Source organism: Plectrocnemia conspersa, unplaced genomic scaffold (genome assembly GCF_051122295.1).
Source record: "Plectrocnemia conspersa isolate PC_06_02 unplaced genomic scaffold, ASM5112229v1 ptg000009l, whole genome shotgun sequence".
In the NCBI taxonomy this organism is placed as follows: Eukaryota; Metazoa; Arthropoda; class Insecta; order Trichoptera; family Polycentropodidae; genus Plectrocnemia; species Plectrocnemia conspersa.
The window spans coordinates 4,694,053-4,716,319 of record NW_028277173.1 but is presented as its reverse complement, the minus strand read 5'-3'; the positions used below and the strand labels follow the sequence as shown (position 1 = coordinate 4,716,319).

General features: G+C 30.5%; 1 protein-coding gene across 2 annotated transcripts in view; it reads left to right on the top strand.

Moving 5' to 3' along the window:
* The window catches only part of eya (eya transcriptional coactivator and phosphatase 2), a 49,286-nt gene that overhangs the window by 3,831 nt on the left and 23,188 nt on the right, over nt 1–22,267 (top strand). Inside the window, exons 2-3 of one of the 2 annotated variants that reach the window (XM_088193163.1) lie at nt 8,586–8,698; nt 14,633–14,676. In XM_088193163.1, coding sequence (XP_088049289.1) covers nt 8,600–8,698; nt 14,633–14,676 — 143 coding nt within the window. In that variant the 5' untranslated portion in view covers nt 8,586–8,599. The remainder of the gene's footprint in view (nt 1–8,585; nt 8,699–14,632; nt 14,677–22,267) is intronic. The other variant, XM_088193164.1, reaches the window with a different exon arrangement.

The following is a 22,267-nucleotide window of genomic DNA, read 5'->3' as shown; positions in this document are numbered from 1 at the left end:
TGCAAACCCACTGCTTTGTTCATGTATTAGGCAATTTATCTACCGAATGCAGGCATTAATAAGCCAATGATTGATGTTTTTTTCGAACTAAGGCAATTTTTAATTTTTGATAGTTGCGAAACATCACGTTTATTGAAGGGTTCTAATATTTTACATCTGTAAAGGGAATCTGTCATGTAACTAATACCGGGAAATTTTCAAATATATTGTACAATTTAATGAAATAAAATAATTATTAACTATAACATTTTTTCATGTAACTGTTGGAGAGGTTAGGTGCGAGCGAGCGTTGGTCAGAGAGTGAACATCCCGTGAATAACTCTGCAACAAATCATCCAAAATACCTGTTAATAAAATTTGTCACTGTAGTTAATGATTGATTTATTTTTATATAATAAAATGCCACTTGGTATAGCTCCGAAAATACCACCGGAGCGCTACTATCTAATTTGCTCAATGCACAAAATAATTCCTGCATAATTCACGCATTCGGCAGATAATTTGTCTAATTTATGAATGAAGCAACGGGCTTGCGCTTTTCATAAATTAGGCAAATGTTTGCCCATTTCGCGTAATAATCGATTTCACTGATTCTGTGTAACATATGCACTTGACCCAGCGCGAAGTTTTTTTGTATTTTTTTAAATCACTTTTTGTGATTTTTTATATTCGCTTATTTATTGCTTGTTTTTTTTTAATAATAAACAGGAATGCATTTTTCTTAATTAATGGCTATTCCTAATCTTTTAATATGGGTATATCGAGGATTTTTCTTACAAAGTTTTAGATTACTCCACTTCATTAAAAATAGTAAAAAAATCCTATTTAAATTTAATACCATATAATATTTAAGGATGGCTTTAGAAGCAAAAAACAAAGAATCAATTCAATACCCTATTTTTCAAATATGTATGTCAATTAACCCTGCTTGTGTTGAACTATTAAAGTTAATTCCTGCTCTAAATTATAAATATATACAAAAATAGATGGGCGTATAATAATGAAATCGCTCTGCATAAAAAGTTTCATCCTCGTCTCCCGCTCTTAACCGATCAGCGTCGCGAATCGAAGATTCACCTCTCCTCTCTCGCATATATAGTGTTCCTATATATTCTATTTATAATCAATCGCTGTTTTATATATGTACATATAAGTATTGTTCTAGCATTTTTATATCAGTAGATTTCACATTTTATTTCCCAGTGTGAAACCATTGTGTATTCACAGTAAATGTATATTTTATGTAGATCTAAAAAATACTAGAAATGACCCAAATTTTTAGATTGACCCATTCAACTTTGACACGCGCACATTTTCACCCCCCATTTTTTCTCTTATTGCATATTACAATTTCAATTAGAGCCGTGATTACACGTCTGTTTGTTTGTTAACAACGCGGTTCGGTAGCATGGTTCGCCCCCCGGGGGGCCCCGTGGGGCGAACGCCCGTCGCACCCCGGGAGGCCACCATGAGAAAAACGTCATTAATCCCCGTAACTACCGTAACCGCGTTGCTCATTTTCAGTCACCTTAGAATAAATTGAAAAATATGCATAGTCGTATTAGAGTCACAGTGATTCTCACTACGCGGCCTGCAATAATTTACCAGCCATTACTATTTAAATATTTTAATTGTGCCTTTAGTTTTAAAGTCGATGGTTTTGGTTATATTCTCAATCAGTATAAATTAAATAAAATATTAATTTAAAACTAGCCTGACAACAGCTGTATCACATAACACGCTCATAATATCGCGCTTGCGCACATTCCTTTTTTTAGAGTAACCCACAAGCTATTTTTATTAATGCCCTTTGGCCGTTTTAATAAATGGCTACAAATTAAAAGGTCAGAATTTAAATCAAATTTCAGTCAGAATTTTATTAACAGCCTGGTCATAATTGTATTATTCAGGGTCATAATACATATTAAATGGTTAAAATAAAAATATATGACTCATGCGGATTAAAAAAATATTATTACATTTATATATATATAAAAGAGCAATAAATTATTTATTTTAGAAATATCTCGCTCACACCTAGTTGGACGGGTTAGGTGTGAGTGAGCGGTAGCGAGCATTCGTTGGTCAGAACATTGAACACCCCATGAATAACTTTCAACGAATATATTTATTTGTATGTAAGACGCAAAAGTATTCAGAGCAACAAACGAAGCGGGAATAACGACAGAGCGGCGGCGAAGAGCACGCTTAGCTTGTTGTGTTGACATCTAACAATGTTACGAGCCCAACCAAACAAGTTGACTCTAAGACATATTGATAATGACAATGTATTATTATGCTGACCATCTGTCAACATAAAACTGACCTTAAGGCTAAAATACTTATGATATAAATACTGACTGATATAAATACTGACTGAAAAAAAATAGTTCTAACCATCGTCAAAATAATTCTAATATAGTTAGATTTAGTATAACTAGAATCTAGTATGCTAGCGGCTGTATCACTTACACGCTCATAATATAGCGCTTTGCGCTCTTGCTTTTTTATAGTAACTTACAACTTATTTGTATTTATTGCTACCTTAAGAAATCAGTAATTTTTATAAAGTAAGTGTCATGATTATATAAAAAACATAAGAATCAATGTTGGGCGTCATGTTTTTATTTAAATAAAATATGATGCAATCTTATCTGTAAAGCATATTTACGTCAGTTATTTTCTATAACGAAAATAGCGGCTTATTGTAAATATCTCAAATTTATAATTAGTAAAATACACAACAAATCAGAGTACCGTTTCTAAATAAACATTTTTTGTTCCCAAATCGGATTTTGAGTGTCGGATAATGAGTGTCTCTGTTTTTTATTATAGGCAAGTTATAAGTCTCCAATTTAATAGTGTTGTAACTCTATTGATTTGGAGACTTGGGTTTACAATAAAAGCTCTTCTGTAATGACAATATTTAGCTATACACACATATAAGATATATCAACATAATTGTGTTTATCTTACATTAGCATATTTAACGGACGAACATTAATTAATTATAAGTTGATTAAAAAAACTAATAAAATGTCATAATTGTATATATGGAAAACGATTATTTATGATCCAAACTTTATTGATATAACATAAGAAAATATGCTAATATTTTAAGTTATTCAATAGATCGGAATGTGTAGATTTTCTTTATTAGCATTTTTATTATGTTTAAACAATAATATATTAATATAATTTTCACATATGCAAATCTTATATGATTTTTAAGCATTGATTTAATTTATTTGTATTATATGCAAAATAAATCTCCCGTGCGATAAAATTGACAAATAATAGTTCAATAATTAAAATATTTTTAAAATACAAAATACCTTAGCAAAAATTTTTTTAGTAACAAATACATAGGCACACAATCCACACTTTATTAATATTACAATTTTATGTTTCTCAAACTTTTTTATATATGATATGAATATAAATCGAGAACACAGAACAGAACTGTATTTACTATCAATTGTTATTATATAGTTCTAATTAAATTGATTCCTGTTGTTTATCCCTAAAAGGAATTATGATTTATAGAACATTGCTGCTTTATAGTTGTTCAAATCCCATATGATATTATCAACAATCTATTTATTTTCAACGCTTGATCATTACGTGCTCTATAATTTTTGCCCTGTGATTGGTCGGTTGCCCTGAGGGATGTACCGGTATGTGTACGTACATAGGGCGGTATTGCTTAACCCTTTGGACGCGATAGTCGACTACAGTCGCTCAATTGATTTTTTTATCTCTTTACGCAAAAATCAGTAAAAAAAAATGTTTTTACGAAAAAATTTTTTTTTGTGAATAAACATAAAATATCATTTTAAATAAATTAATATTAAAAAATCAGCATTTAAACACAGAACCAAAGTGAAATTTGAATTTTGAAAAAAAAAAAATTATATTTATTTTTGATTAACGCGTCCAAAGGGTTAATTGTTCTCGAAGTACAGATACCAAAATTATTAGTTTATCTTGTTACATATTTTATTTAATAATCATTGCCTTGCGCAATTTTATTTTAATTTTATTTCTTTCTAAAATTATAACTGTTTTATATATTTTACAAGTTTGTTAGTTTTATTTGTTCTAATTGAGCCCTGTTGTCTACAAACAAGTACATTATTTTTGATTTGTTTTAACTAAATATAAGGACGGAATAGCGTAATCCGTAACGTCTCAGACTAGTAACTCTGAAGTTGCGGGCTCGAGCCCCGGCAGCGGAACTCAAATTTTTATTTATAAAAAATGTGCTATTATTAAAAAAATGGTCCCAGCTACAGTGACATCTATTGGCTTTAAATTATATTACACATAATAATTTATAATTATTAATATAGATGTCACTGATTCTCAGACTTTCAGTCTTGTGATTAATATTTACATGTAAGTATTCATTATATCTGATTGACTTACTCAGTTGGTACATATTTACCCCGTTGTAACGCATTGGGCTAACGCCTGTCAGGTTAAAACGGAAGATTTAATAAATAAAAATGTAAGGCCTAGTTTTGAGTCTCAGGTTCTTAATTTTTTATCATGTTTGGGAAATAGTTATAAGGGATTATCATTTTATTTTATTTTAAATATTCCGTTGCAACATGACAGGCGTAAACCTGTGTTACAACGGAGTAAACACGATCAATAACTATTAAAAAGTAATAAAACACCAATCTAAAAATCAGTTACATATATTTTAATATTATTTTAGCTTAGTCAATATATGTCACAATGCACGACTTAAGCATCCATGAGAATAGGAAAATCTAGAAGAACCTAATCGCTGATAAGCAATCGGAATTATAATTACACAACAATCACTACTTCCGATCTCCTAAACCCGATAGAACTAGAAACACAATAAGGTCCATATTGTATTTCATGTATTAAGTCAGGTGCTGGTAAAAATACAATCCATTGACTAAAAACTAGGATGGGTTTATAATAATTTTAGGTATGCACGATTTCCGTTTTGTAATTTATTACAAAGTGTTGATCCGCTTCTTTGTGTGTCCCCACGGCGGGGAGCTCCTCCCCGGAGTCCCAGAGCCCCCCCGGGGGGCTTCGGCTAAACGCCCCGAGCACATTTCATATCTATATCTCGGTAGCGCCGGGTCAGCGTCATTTATATTCGAGTTTTATTATCATCACGCTTTTATCCGCGTCTTAAATCTTACCTTTACGACCAGAACGTGGGATTGACAAAGACTGCCATTGTTGATTTTTTATTGTTATTGTATTAATTTTAAACGAAAATAATAAAAAATTGATGAATATGTAAGCTTAAGCGCCACTGCTGGTTAAATCCAAGTACTATTTTACTATCAATAATTTAGGAAGAGTACTGGATGCATGGTGTAGTCGATTTCATCTCTCAAATATGATAAACCTCGCAAAATGTATTTTATTAGAAATATATAGAAAATTATTATAAAAATTCATAATTTCTGTATTCACATATAAAGTATTACAATAATTTAATGCGAATTGTTAAATCAATTTATAAATATATATAATTTTAATTAATGAACAAGTATTTTCCTAAGAATATTATTGTATAAATTCACAACTCTGCAATATATTCCCTTAGCCGTTTTCATGCTTTACCCTTAAATTATCGCCATGCCTAATATTAATCATATGTATCTTATTCTTGACCATCGTGTCCAGGACTCTTGCACGAGCCATCCAGCTCTATGGATGTTTTCGGCAGTAGTTATGAGGAGCTATAAAAAAATATTTGAGACGGTGCTCATCAATTTTAGGTGTGCACTATAATTTTAATTTAATTCGTATTTAATAAATAACGATATAATCATTATTTGTATAATGACCATCATGGCGCATTGGAGAAACCTATCAAGTCATGATAGTCAGATTTATAATAATAATAAAAAATATGTTGCTCGCATTTTCAAAATCTTTCTAGTATTTTTCCTTCATATTGTGTTTTATTTACTAAATAATGTAATTTTGCTCCTATAATAGTATTTGTTATGTCTCTTGAATTGTGATTACAGAAACATATTAAAATTTCTATATTGCTGATTTGCTTTTCATTTTTAATTAAAACTATTATAAATATTTGCTTTAATGACTTTTATTTTAATTGCATATGTAATATATTGTACATAGAATATAAACAGCACGATATACCAGGGGTATAATCAGTGGCTAATACCTAAAATACCTGTGTTCGAACCCCATTTGAACTCCAGTGTTATTAAAATTATATCATGTTTGGAAGATCAAAATTAGTGATTATTATAATTATAATTCTGATCAGAAATCGCAGATTAAATTTTCCTTGATTTTCCTAGACTCATTGATGAATATTATGATGGATATTTAAAATAGTCATAGCCGTAATAATATTTTATAATTAATAAAAAATGTCTGATTTAAGCCTAGTGTTTTATGTTTACGCCATTGTATCGCATTGGGTTAACGTATGTCATGTTACAACGAAAGATTGACAAAAAAAATATAGCATAAAATAAATTTAATTTAAAATTAAAATAATCAGTTTTTGCAATAAAAACGCAAAATTCACATTCTCGTTCAAAACAGAACTGAATAAATAAGACATTTTTTTCATATTAAATAAAATTTAAAAACTACGTAAAGCAAATATTATAATAAGTTAAACAAATGAACAGTGCTAAATTAAAACTTTTTTTTTAAATAAATAAAACTGTATTATTTTTAAATAAATAAAACTGTATTATTTTTAAATAAATAAAACTGTATTATTTTTAAAAATAAATTAAAAATGCACGTAATGCAAGGCAAGGATTTTAATTATTAAAATATATATATAACTATAGCAATAATATAATAACATCGATAAACGTATCTCGATAAAACCAAATCTGCCCTGTGTATTTACACGTACCGGTCTATCCCTTGTGGCGTACGACCAATCACAGGTCGGAAATTTAAGTGCACGTAATAAATAAATAGACTAGCGTTAATAGTATTCATAATACAATCAAATTAAAATCACAGATATTTATTTGTTATATTTTAATTATTTATTTATATGTCACATAAAAATTGACAAATATAAATCATAATAGCGCATTCAAAGAATTCAAATGTTTGAAAATAATAAAGGTTCTCGTTTAAATTTCCATCACTTTTCGGTTATAAAATAGCAAATAAATAAATCATCTTGGTTAATATTATAAAATAGCTTTTAATTTAAGTTTTTTAGAACCTCTTCAACGAACTGTTTATCCAGTCATGACGTTGAAAAAATGAAAATGTGTGCCTCGCATTTTTTTTTATCAATGTAGTGATATGTATTGTAGTAATCACTAGACGTTCAATGAGGTAATAAACTATTTCAGATCTGCCAACACTTATTTTAACAAGTGTTGGCAGATTTTTTGTCGGAAATTGAAAAATAAAGTTTATTTACTGCTTTGATGAACAAATTAAATATAATTGAATAAACATCACGCCTGCACCACCTCGCGTTTCAACCCATAGTAAATACTAAAACTTTTCATAAAATGTGTACAAATTTAACACAAACATGTTTCGAAATAACCGTCAAAATATAGTTAAGTACCGCTATTCACAAATAAAATTCAGACAGAAATGACCCATTCCATTCTCAACATTCGCAGCATTTCACGAAGACTTAAATAGTAAAAAAAAGTTCAATTTTAATTATTTTCGGGCGATGTAGTCGAATCTGTTGGAATCGGGTTTGTTGCGAGATAATCGTTAAAAAATAGTGGGAACAAAAAGGACGAACCATTTTGAACATCATTCAAATACATACATATATACTTGTAAAATTGTACTGTTTCATTACTATTTTACTAGAGAGAAAGCTTAGGTTTTGACTATATTTTTGCATATTTAAAAAAAAATTAGATTGTTTTTTTTTCATTTTAATTGAGGCACTATTTTTTGGAATGTAAGCTACAAAATTAAATTATTCGACTATGATAGTATTTTGTTTGATACGCAGAAAACTTCCGAATTTTATGATTATTTTAGACTCGACTCAAGGTACGATATTTACTTTAATATCATAAATCATTTATACCTGTTGAAATAATTAATATAATGTTATATTAACAATTCGATTTATAATCTCATTCGCGTTGGATATAAGCGCTCTTAAAATAAATTCTGTTCCAATCTATTGTATTCCTAACACATACTCCAAATGTCGTGTCGCGATTTGTAAAAGATTTTAATCTATAGTTAGGGTGATGGCGACAATTGGCAAATGGCGCAGAAGCGATTATATCAAAAAATCATTATGCCAGGAATACATCCTGTTTATTATGTTCACTTCTGCCACTGCACAATGCGCCCAGGATACGCTTTTTAATATCATACAAACGATTATTGTACGTATCCCATATATGGCACATACGCGTGGAAAGTAGGAGGAGCGTTGCTGGCAAAATCTCATTCGGCGACATTTTTTTTAAATACGATACAGGATGATCCAGAAGTCATATATGCGAAATGTTATTATTATTGTTATGAATCATATTTATAATCTATACATTTAAAATTAATGGTACTGTATTGTTGTTGCCTTGAAGCAAACGAGCCAAATATGGTGACCCTACTGCCTTGCAACTATTTGAGCACCGCTGGTTCACCGGCTTCGGTCGCCAGATGCGTCAACATCATAGACAAGATGCTAGAGCCGAAGGTTTGACAATCATGAAATAAATAATGGCACTCCTGTATTTATTGTATGAGCTTTTGGCACTGCAAATTATAAAGAATTATATTTTCCACACACACAAAAACACACACCAGCACGCTTCCTCCACGCACATTTCTGTTTTGCACACGAATTCGACCCTGCTTAATGTATGTGTACAATGTATTGTTGCTTTATTTGTAATATGAAATAAACGCGCGGACGCTTTAATGAAAGTTTTGATTATTACATTCGCTAATAGCTTAACGATATATACATATATATGTGTATATATGTAGAAATATTGCAATATCCCGCAATAGGAATATTGCAATATCCCACAATAGGAATATTACAATATCCCGCAATAGAAATATTGCAATATCCCGCAATAGGAATATTGTTTTTTTTTTTAATAAATCATAATTAATTATTACAAAAAGATCAAGTAAGAAATAAACTAAAAGTTGGTATATAGGACTCTAATTATTGGAGTATAATACATAATTAAAATACAGATTTAGTTTATTGTTTTTTAAAGGTAAATCAAAATATTTTTTTTGTTAAAATAAGTTAGATATTCAAGGATATGATAAGTTGTATATAAATATAATCGCTATATACTTATTTAAAATTAGAACGCCTAAATATATTTTTTTAAATTAATTTTAATCTTCACTAAAAAATTGAAAACAAAAAAAAATCACAACACTATCTAAGACATTCATAAATGTTTTCAATTCTATATTTACAGAAATAAGTTTTTAAGGTATAATATAAATTTTGATGTAAAAAAATCGTAAAATTTTTAACTACCCTTCACTTTAGGCGCATTTTTATATTTGCGTTTAAGTTATATTTTTAATTATCAGGTCCAGAAAATGTTTGTAATTGAACGATTAATTCTATATATTATACAACCTTACATTTCACTTCCATAATTGGGCGTTTTTCGTGAAACAATCGTGAAATTTCTCGCTACGCGAACATTAGCTTTAAAGTTTCTGATAAAATACTTTATCATTGTGCTTTTAAAAAGAAGCACATAAATTATCGGGTTTCAATTAAAAATCATAAAATTTCTGCGTGGATTCATATGTCACATTTAAAAAGTACTTCCTAAAGTTAAAATGTTGCGTGTATCTAAACTATATTAAATCACATTAACCCCCAGAAATGTGTTATAAAACATGGAATATGCCACCACCGACTATTATACAAGGGCATACAGCTCGCGTGTGACGTCATCAAAAAGAGGGAATTACGTAAACAAATTGCTAGTACCATAATTTTTTTATATTTTATTCGCGATTGATTTAAGACCGTAAGCACTAGTATCGTACATAGATAAACGCGTATTTTTTTATTTTTGGGATATCGTTCGCATACAAGATAAAGAGGAACGGCCCGAGAAAACTTCGCCAAGGAACTCCACCTGGAATTTTACGCGAGATCGAGTGCTTATTATTTTGTAAAAAAACACAGCTTATTCTCTTCAGGTATGAGCGTATTAATCGTAGCAGATAGTCAATGGTTTTGTTTTCATAAAAGTTATGAATCAAACCGTTATGCCATACTCTATCGAAAGCTTTTTCTGTATCTAACAGTAAAAATTCCGTACTCTTTTTCATATTAAAATTAGCGCTTCGTTAATAATTTTATTCCCGAAAGATTCTTTTAAACGCAGAAGGATTATTTTTTCAAATATTTTACTAAATTTAAGACTTATTTTTCTCCCTCGTGTTTGCAGTTAGTTTCTGCGTTTTTCGCTTGTCCTAACGCGCGTGACATCACAACAAAGTTAATATAAACATATATATAAAATTTGAAACTTAAATTTCAAGTAAAATATTTTTATTTATGTATTACGAATGAAAATAAATAAGCGAATTTATAATACTTTTTTTTGTATTTAAATAACGAAGAAACAACTTAACAAACTCTTTAATTTGTGGGTTTTACAGTTATCGTTATTACAAAATATTATATTTAAATAAATTATTTCACATTCAGGTGGAGGAAAAATGTAAATATATTTTATATATGATATCATTTTCTCAAGCCTAAAACTAAAAAAACAGTAAAGTAATTATTTCAATATAATATTTTATATATTTCTTTCTCTATATTTGAAGTTAATTGCTGCGCTTCTCGCTTGCCCTGACGCTCGTGACGTCACGACAAAGCTGCAGATGAGCTCTTTGGCGTTTTTTATCTAACTAGGACAAACGTCGCGTGTGACGTCATTAATGTGTTATGTAATATGTACTTATTTGCTGACGAAAAATTGTGGTGAATATTCAGAAAATTATGTTTATTTGCCTTCAGATGAATAGCCGGCAACCTCACAATCGCCTCTGCCGTCGAAATCCTTTAAATTCGCTATAAATACATTAGGCCGACTACCCCAGACGTGTAATGTAATCCAAGTTCTGGCTGATTCTTCAAAGGTCGCGTTCGAATTCTTAAACGGTTGCCATGCGATCCCGTCACATGAGACGGATAGTCTGATATGACTGACGGACGTGACCGTAAAATCTCAACAGGGTCACCTGTAATCCGATTCTGACAAGAGCAATTTTGTTGAGCAGGTCGCGGCTTCATAAGTGTTTTTCACTTTCATTCTAAAAGCAGAATAAACACAGATTTGATGATGTACCGATCAGCAACTAAGATCCTCATCCATACATCGATTTGATTAATCCCCATCGGAACTCCGGCGATAAATAAACGGTACTGCCCGGAGCGAGATAAGCCACCCGAGGCGATCCGAGACAAATTCTTGACGTCGATTTGGGGATTCCTGGGAGTCACGGCGTTTAATTTCTCGGACGATTCATTCAGAGCCACGAAGACGAACACGTCCCAGGTGGTGGTGGTGGTAATGGTACGAACTCGTGTAAAACACAAAATTTACCTCCTGTGACCTGATGGTCTCGCGATAGCGCTACTCGGAACGACCGCTGTCGCGTGTATTTTATATGCCCGTGTCAAATCGTGAATATGCCCAGTGAGGCTGCGATCCTCAAACTATCCAAAATCAAAAAGTGGCCACAGGATTGCTATTAATTATAAAGCAATGTAAAATTGTGGGTGCTCAACATAATTCTGAAGTGAGAAAATAGCCCTCAAAGTTCTCAAATGAGAGATGCGGATCCATATTTTATACGTATATTGATAAAAGTTTAAGTCTGATTAATTGAGACCATAAAGAGAATTCTAAACAAATAAGAATCTGAAGGAGCAAGGTCCGGATTATATGGTGGATGCACTAAAACATATCAAACAAGTAGACGTTGTCACATTAGATCACAATGTTCATTCTATAGGCGATTGCTTCTTTCGTTTTGGTGAATTGTGAGCAGCACTTAGTAGAATCGAACCAATGGATACAGTGCAGCCTTTGCGATGTTGGCTCACCTATGTGACCATGTATCTGTTTCGACCAACGTTGTTAAACTTAATTTCAAGGACATCATTTCCCTCCTCCTCCTCCTTGAATTTAATGAAATACTATGAATCTTAATGAAATCGAAATATTAAAAAAACAACAACTAACTGGCTAACTTTTGCCCCCCCTTCCTGATTCTAAACCATAAATTCTCGGGTTATCTCTCAAAGGAAATTAAAAAAAACTCGAATCTATCCGGAAAATATTTTTTTAAATGTGTTATTTCAGTGAAAACATATTCACCAGTGGATATATATTTTTTGCCAGTAGAAATATAATTTATCTGCAGTGCTAGTAAAATTATAAGATTTCAACTTTCCCTTAAGTAATAATATAAACATTTACATACTTCTCATATAAGAGATACAATACATGCAGTATACAGGAACGTCATTTGAAGAGGGGAAAGTAGTGACATTTTCCCCCTCCCCTTAAATTTATCCAGAAAAATGTCATAATAAGTTGCTATGAATTTTAATGAAATAGAAATATTAAAAAAACGACCACTGACTGGCCAACTTTTGTCCCCCCTCTGGAAAAAACTATAATGACGTCATAAATTTTCGGGTTATCCATCAATGGAAATCTTAAAAAATACAGTCTCGAATCTATCCCGATATTATTTTCACCGGTAGATATACATTTTTAGTAGTGAAAATATAATTAATCTGGCAGATGCTAGTAAAATTATATAATTTCAACTTTTCCATACTCAGTAATATATACATTTAAAAACTTATTATTATTTATTTACATGTGATGTATAAATGTTACAGTGAATATGTATTTTTCAGTGAAGTTATATTTTCACTAGTGAAACCCAAATATATTTTCACCAGTAGATTTATATTTCTACTAGCGCAAGTGATATTATATACTGCTCTAAAATTTCTATGAAACGCAATTTGCTGTTCAAACCAAAACCTAACCTAATAAAAGTTCTAAAACTAATTATAGTTTTAGTACAAAATAAGCGGAAGAGGAAGTACAGGCCAGGGCTGTGGAATCGTTTCATAATTTACCGACTCTGACTCTGACTTCGACTCCGATTTTTATTTTATTTTATAATTTGCTACGCCTACAATTTATTTATATTGACTTATTGATATTGATATAAGTATAAATTAAAATGTAAGTAAATTCGTACACAAACAAATTAATTTAATAAAAAAAATTATAAATATATAAATATTTAATAAAATAATTAAAAAAACTTTTAAAATTTTTAGATAAATTACATTACAATTTTTTTAAATAAAACACTTATTTGTTTACATAATTATAATTTTGATCGATCATCACAGATTTCGTTTTCCTATATGTGTCTTATATTACGGAGGAATATCGTAAAAAATAATTTAACATGACATATATTAATTATAAGCTATAATAATAGTTTATAATTAATAAATATATGATACTGATTCACATACTTTGCTTTCAGTTTGGTGTCTCATTACTTACTTAGTAGTTGTAGATTGCGTTTACCTCGTAACAAATTAGGCTAGCGCCCTATCATATTGCAGCGAAAATTTTATAATAAAAACTGAAAACATTCTTTCTAATGATTGAATGTTATGTTAATACAGAAAAAATATTTGCAACCGAAAACTGGAAGGGGAAAAACATGATTAATAGTACTACATATAAATGTTTCGACTGTCTTCAGTCATCCCTACCAAAATATTTTATGAACATCCATAATTATATATACAAACTTATCATAAATAAATAATACTCATTAAGAAAATATTGTGAAATTTTTATGGACGTTTGAGAAGCGCTGTGTCAACTTTTCCTTCCTTGAATGACGTTGTTGAATTTAGGACCGGTCGCAGAGGACTCGGAGGGAGGGAGGATTGAAATAATGTTAATACTCTTAAAGGACTATAAAAAGGCCCAAACCAGGAGGTGTAAGGAATTCGTACTGGCCACACACGCCCGAGACCAAACCAATGAGCAGAAAATCTCAGGATGCAGGGCTGTTCAATCGTTTTATTTTAAACTTTTATAAAAAATAAATAAAAAAACATCCCACACCTGTGCCTTGTTTCTCAAGAATTGATTGACCTTTAAATGATATTTGTTTTTTGGTGTCTGTGTGAGCCCCGAGTTTACAGCATCTGACCCCCAGATATATGGTATCCAACACAATCTGTCATTCTCGCACGTTTTGGCCTTAGTTTATTGCGGTTCCCCAACACCTTCCAAGCATTCCTGATAGTCCGATACAAACGGTCTGATAAATCGTTTAATTTATACGCCCTTTTTGTCCCTTTTCGTGTTTATTCACTTATTTATTGCACTTTTTTATTGTTGCCCGCTTCGCTGTTGTTCTTCTTATTTATCCACAGAGACGTTTTCTTGTAATATATGCTTTATTTTGGCTTTAAAAAAGTACACAAACAATATTTTAAGCTTACAATAAAAATATCAACACTTGGTAATCTTGATCAGGAATTGTAAACATTTATTTTATTTTATTTCAGGTGAAAAGGGCTCGAACAGACATCGAATCAGATTCCACGGACAGGTAATAAATATTCTTCACTATATTTATCTAACAAATCAAACAGCTTCTTGTTGCGCAATATAAATTGCGCTATAATTTACAGCTGAAAGATGTTGTAGCAAATAAATAAAATAAAAAAGCTGACACGAGTTGAGGCGTTAGATTTATTGCAGAATAATTTTGGTCTTGATGTGCGAAATTAGTCAGGACCAGATGCGAAACTCAGATTTATTTCCTACTATATGTAAATTAATTATAGTCGCTTATTTATCTTTGTTAGTTTTTATTTGTTAAAAATATGGAAATGGGACGGTCGAGACAATTAAACATGTATGGTGTTAAAAAATATACACATGTCATTGAAATTTTAATTGCTGAAAGCAATTAATTGACATCAATTATTACTTCCTCATTGTTTAACGTTCTTTTAAGCACGTTTTTAAATTGTCGTGTAAATTATGCTTAAGTCAGTACATACATATATAACTATAAAAATATTGAAAGAAGCGATAAGCGAGATTAATATATAATCTTGGCAACCATATCCAGATAACAAATAAAAACAACGAACCCGCAACTTCAGAGTTATAAGTCTGACACGTTACGGCCGACGCTATTCGGTCCTTTATATGATATTCTTATTAGAAATATTTCATACCTAATATATATTAACTAACTTGATTAGGAAAATGTCACAATTTAATTAACTAAGAAAATTTAGGAAAACAATCGGTAAAAATCTATTGAAATTATAAAAATATATTAATCACTAATTCTAATCTCTCTAAGACAAGATAAAATTTAAAAACAACACTAAGGTTCATAAGGGATTCGTACCCAGGTTAATTAATTTATAATCTAATCTAATGTATAATCATTATAGTTAATTTATTTAACCACATTCTCTACCGTATTTTTTTATTTTACTCTTAACTATTATTTCTCACATTATAGTATTTTTTTATAATACATAGTTGATACATTTTATTGTATTCTATAAAATCAGACAATATAAATTAAATATATGCTAATTTATTAATAAGCGTTCTAAATAAATATGCGTGTTTTTTGTCCATAAAATTTTTTAGCTATAATATAATAATATTTAATCGAAAAAAAAAGTAAATAAACATATTATTAAATGCGTATTTTAAACAATCTATAAATAAATTATGGTAATCGAATAATAATGTTATGAATATTCAAAAAAAAGCTAATGATTTTCTAGAATAAATTATTATTCTGTTAATAGTTAATTTTATAGCACAATATATTTTTTCTGTGGCTAATCTTAATTAATTGAGCTATGAACCCCAAATATAAAATAATTTATTATACATCAAATAAATTTATTTATAATGTAATGTAATTTGTATTTTCAATATATAAAAGTAAGGATAATTATTTTAAAATAGCCGTGCCGTGCACGTGACCTGCCAACTACACGGATTTAACAACAGATAAGTTCGGAATATCGCAGTCCATGAGGTTGCGGGTTCGAGCCCCGGTGGCAGCAGACCCGAATTTTTATTTATAAAAATGCACTATTAATAAAACCGACCCAGCTGTATCTATTGATTATGAATTGTATTGCACATTATAATCCATAATTAGTTATATAGATGTCACCGATTTCCGGACTTAATTTTATTATGTCTCATTGACTTACCCAGTTGGTACAGATTTACACCATTGTAACGCATTGGGCTTACGCCTGTGAAGTTACAACACACGATTTAATAAAAAAATAATGCGATCAATTGACTTCGTATTGCGCTATTATATCAATCAATATAATATAAATCGGTGACTAATATCTAAAATATCTAGGATTGAATCTCATATGAACCATAGTTATTACTATATCATTTTAATTTCGATCGATCATCATGGGTTAGGTTTTCTTAGATTTTCCTAATCTCACAGATGAATATCATACTGAATAACTCACATTTAAAATGTAATAGTATACATCTTGTCTTATTTATATAAATATATATCTAAATTTTAATATATTAGCGTTTCTTGGTCCGTCCAAGAAACATTTTTTTAAGTTGTAAACTAAGAACAAGATAAATGACATTTCTATAATAATTCGCGCAACACGGGCAAAAATCATTGCAAAGCGCATAAATAACCGGGATTAGACCCTCGCGATGTAGACGAATCTTGTGCAATTAGTTAGGAAGTCAGGACGACAGGCCAGGACGAGTTGGTGACATTTGTCACGTGTCATACCCCGGTAGCCGGACATCACAGGGAATTAACAAGCCAGGAGAGGCAGACTCCAGATCGTTCATCACGGACGTCGTCGAGTCTTCGAGTCTTGTAAGCCATTTGTTTCGACGGATTTCACCATCGGATATTCATACACATCTAAACGACCTTTAAAATAAGCATAAGCATATTGCTGAATTAGACTTACCTGCTGCAAGCCTCTATCAAATACATGGTCTCTTGAATGATGCTCTATCTCTACCATCCCAAGATTAATCTTGTCCCGATAGAGAATGCTCCTCAGAGGACTGCTTATAATATATCATATTCATAATCTGCAATCTTTTTTATCAACGAGGATGATAATCTTTTCCCGATGCTTCTCGGTGACTCTCCAAGAAGTTGACGGCAGATTATTATTTTACTAAATTAAATGTGCCATTTTCTGTTGAGTGTGCGGGCAAGCCATGCTGCATTTGACACGATTCTTAGTGGAATATTTTGCTGGATATTAATTATGTAACATTTAGGCAACAAAACTGTATATTTTTTTTGTTTATGAAAGTATTCATAGTTTGATACTGAATGTGCATTGATTCAGTAAAACGATTCCCAAACTTAATCCCACTGAATCCAACGTGGCGTCAGGATTATTACATTTCGTTTTATTATACATTCAACCCTTGAAAGCGACATTCCGTACGCAATCTTCAATCTGACATCTCCATTTTTGAGGACTGTTTAAAAAGGGAAAACGTGTCTTTTATACATATTCGGAATTTGTCGATACTCAAAAGATCTATACACATTATTACAGCGAATTGCCATTGATCGACAACATTTTCATATATATATATGTATATGTTACAGTGAGTTATATAATTTCACTAATTCATCCAGTTAAATGTATCAGTATTTTTTTACAAACGGATGATCTAGTACAGGCATGGCGAACCTAGGGCACGCGTGCCCGAGGTGGCACGTTTGAGAATTTGGATTGCACGCGAACGATTTCCAAGTTCAAAAATATTTTTTAATTTTAAATTTAAAAAATTAAAATCTTGATTAAATAACCTGTGAATTATTAATTTATTTCATTTTATTAATTATCTAATGTTTTCTAAGATAAACGACAATCGTTTTAAAAAAATAATTAATTATTTATTTTTTCTATTTTGGTAATTTTTTTACTCCTTGGGCACGCCACACAATAGAGGAATAATATTTGAGGATTTTTGGCACGCGACCCCAAAAAGGTTCGCCATGCCTGATCTAGTACGTGTATTTCTGCATGGTACTTACACAGGCAGCCCTCGACTTTCGTACATAATTGGTTCCTAAAAATGTGTGCGAATGTTGAATGTACGAAAGTCGAGGGAAGTAAAAAAAAATGAAATTGTGTGTATTTTAAAATATTTATTTAACAAGTAAATATAAGATGTTTAAGAGGCGTTTAAGTGGGGTTTGCGGGTGTTTCCTTTGAAAAGTTATCAAAAGGTAACTGTTTTCCACTATTCTTTTTCTTTTCTTCATATAGTATTTTATAACATGCTATGTTTTTATTGATCGCCCTACGCACTTGAGATATGCGTTCTCCATTGGGATCACAATCTTCCATAATATTTAAAAATTTGTCAAGGTGCGTGAAGGCTTTATTCATATTTTTCATTGTTAAATAGTTTTCCAAAATAAACCTGTCTCGTTTACATTAAATATTTGGCTAGAAGAATATTCTCCATCTTCATTTTGGATAATTAGGAAATAAATTCTTTTGCAGCATCTTTATCCGCATCAGCCGATTCTCCGGTAAATTTAATATTATGAAAATAATACCTCATTTTAAAATTGTAAAACCAACCGTTACTTGCTTGAAAAACCGTGTTAAAATATTTTTTTAATCTATCCTTCCAATCCTTGTGCAAACTAAGAGCTTTTGTTTGAATAATTGAAATACTCGGAGGGACATCTTTTTGATATTGGTCATCGATCTACGATGACAAGGATTTTCCATTTCATCCATGTTTTTTTGGAAACATATCATTAAAGATTGTGGAAATATATCTTTATTTTCCACAATTTTGAACGTATTCTTTAATTATATTTTTATTTTGTAAAATTGAACATATCGTAGATCTGTTTGTATCATACGAACGTCCGATTAAAGCAAGAGATTCATCGCTATCAGAACGTTTTTTAAAAAAAATAAAAATAAAAAAAAAGTTTTTTTTTTAATGTGCGAAATAGCGAATTGTGCGAAAGTCGAGGGCCGCCTGTATTCACATAATTGTGACACCACATCATTTGACAAAATACTACAATATTTAAAATTAATTAAGCCTAGTTGGTTTTGGTTTATACATTTAGATTTGGGTTTGAACAGCAAATGATTTTATTAGCGCCTATCAATTAAATTATATTTTTACTAGTAGTACCGATGAAAATGTATTCGAATATGATTTCATTGAAACGTCAATGAAATTAGTTACAAAGAATTTCATTGTAATAACATATTAACCCTTTGAGTAGTGAGTTAATCTATACATATATATTAATTTGTTCGTATACACCCGAGAGTGAGTGATTTTACGTATTCTTTCCATAATTATTTCTGTTGTTATTTATTTATTATTATTTTATATTGTATTTATTGTAAATTATAGGGGGAAAATCAGTGATTCTCAACGTTTTATTGCTTTTAATTGTTTTACTACTTTTATTAATAATTTATTTTAACATTATTATTATTAAATTTCATTAATTTATTATATATTATTTAGTTTTTGAAGAAATTTTTTGTATCAATCCTGAGGATTTCTATATTTTTTATAAAATATATATTGAATCAAATTAAAAAAAACATATATAATTATATTGTTTTTATATTATATTAGTTATGTAAACATATAACTATCTGGGGTATCTCGAAACCGTGAAAGATTGACCACCGTACATGTACGGCGACACTAAACTTTGCATCAAATGTGAAATAAAATAATTTATATCATTTAATGTAATTGAAGCATTTCCAATTGACTGACACTCAAGCGCACGCCACCTTATTGTTTTAAAGCAACGATTGTTCCCAGTGTAACCAATGGTTTTCAATCTCTGGTCCCAACTGTGGATTAGCGGATATTCTTTGATAGTCGAACAAAGGTCCGCTGACAAGCAACACCTACTGATCCCAGCACAATAACATCCAAAGGATATCCATACATAACAATCTACAAATCCATAATAATATATTATGGGAAACGGGAGCAAAGATGCGCCTTGTTCAATGGTGTAAAATCGATTGTGAAACTTGATAAACTCTCAATTATATGCATTGACGAAAACACGGCTTCGGTTTTTTCTTCTTCCGATCTATTGTTAGAAGAAGTATAAGCAAATAAAAGCATTTTGCTGTACGAGTTCAAAACGGGTGATAAAGCAATAGAAACTGTTCGTAAACTAGGCAAACCATTTGATGTAGCACTCCTTAGGGGAGTATCGTCGTACATGTACCCTAGATAATTATATTTACATATTTAACTGAAGAAATAATAAATAAAAAACCTAATTATATATTATATTTTTAAATTTAAATTAATGTAAATAATTTCTATATAAAATATTTACGGCCAGGAGAATATTGTACGGATGTGTAAATTTGTATGATAATACAACTAGGACAATTTGCAGAATAAAAATGTAGTGGGTTTCCACAATGGAATAAAGAAATACCTTCGTGCATTAATATATGTTCTTTATGTTTATGTTATATTTTATATGTACATATGTTTTGCTTATATTTGATGTATAATCAATTAGTTATATAGCTAAGCAAACTAATAAAATAAATAACATATGATAGCTTACAGTTACATACATATTTATATATGAGCTTCGTTGGTCACTCGCTCAGCAACAAACGCTTCATAGTTATTTTAAAATGGGAAGACGAAGAAATTACGTCTTCTCAATTTCACAACATATAATTAGTATAATTTTATAAATATGTGGGAATTATTTGTTCTAAAAACATTAATATTGTTCTTCACCCGAGTCGCAGAGTTCATCTCGAAATTTTAAATAATTTTGCGTGAATCAACAAATTTACGCAAAAGTCCAATTATCTCAAAACATAATATACGTATATTACTTATTCCACTTTCATAATAACCGGCTCATACACCAATATACATATTTAACACAATTCCAATGATCTAGACATAGAAGGCGCCATAAGAAAATCGTTAAATAAAAAACGTATGACATAAATAAAAAATTATGTAAATTTTATACAGACAAGATGCTGATAAATATATAATTATTTATATTGAGATGTTTACAGGAATATATTAAAAATGTCAAAATAAGAAAAATCGCATACATCCATCAGATGCGTTTGTCTTGTCGAAGAGTCGCGGTAAAATATTACATTTTTTTACCAAACATATGTCATCCTGACCCTATGCCATAGTTCACTTGAACTATGACACAAATTTATCGCGCGTACATTTTTTACGCCGCATTAGTGAAAGCAAAAAAACTGACTGAATGCTTTGAAACACACGTAATTATTTCACGCTCAAAAAAAATATTCCTAATATATATTTATAAGAATTTCTTATAATCTCATAAAATTAACAATTGTATAAAATCTCCTTCCTTTTAAATTTCGATTTCAAGTGGTAGCGAATAACCCACATGCGACCGGAGCGATTAATCAAACAAACGTATCCGTCACTAATTGGTGGCACCGAGTTTAACCCGACACCGGCTCTGGTGACGAAAAACCCCTAAATAATAACGTCACTCTCGGGGTGCCGCCGATCACCCCACTAAAGAATTCGGCGTAACGAGGATTTATTGTTGAAAGACGACTAAAAAAGCGGTAGACAATTTTTTTTCTTCCTGTAAGCTTTGGATGAATTATTGTTATTGACGTTGAATGCAAAAACTGTGACCCTAGAGCGGGCCTATTAAGCATTTTACCTCTCGTTTTATGATGCGTTCTGATCTTTCGTATTCTTCGGTCATGAATTGGCAGTTGAAGATAACATTATTTTACACCATGCTCAATACAGTAGTACTAGTAAAAAGGAGTAGCAGAATTTATCAGACCATGGTCTCAATTATTATTAATATATATTCCTGATACAAATGTATTATTAAATGAAGTCGTAATATCGTTTTATACATACATAGACAAACATTCATTCCATAGATCAGAGCTCATAAAAGGTAGATTTTACATGTCCCATGAATTTTCATCAGCGAACGTAACGGGTAGTAACTACTTGAGCCGTCGGTCAAGTGTTTTTTTAATATTGAATTAATATAATATTAAGATACGGACGAACCAAGTTATTTGATACGATTATTAGTAGAATATTTTACTGGGTTAGAG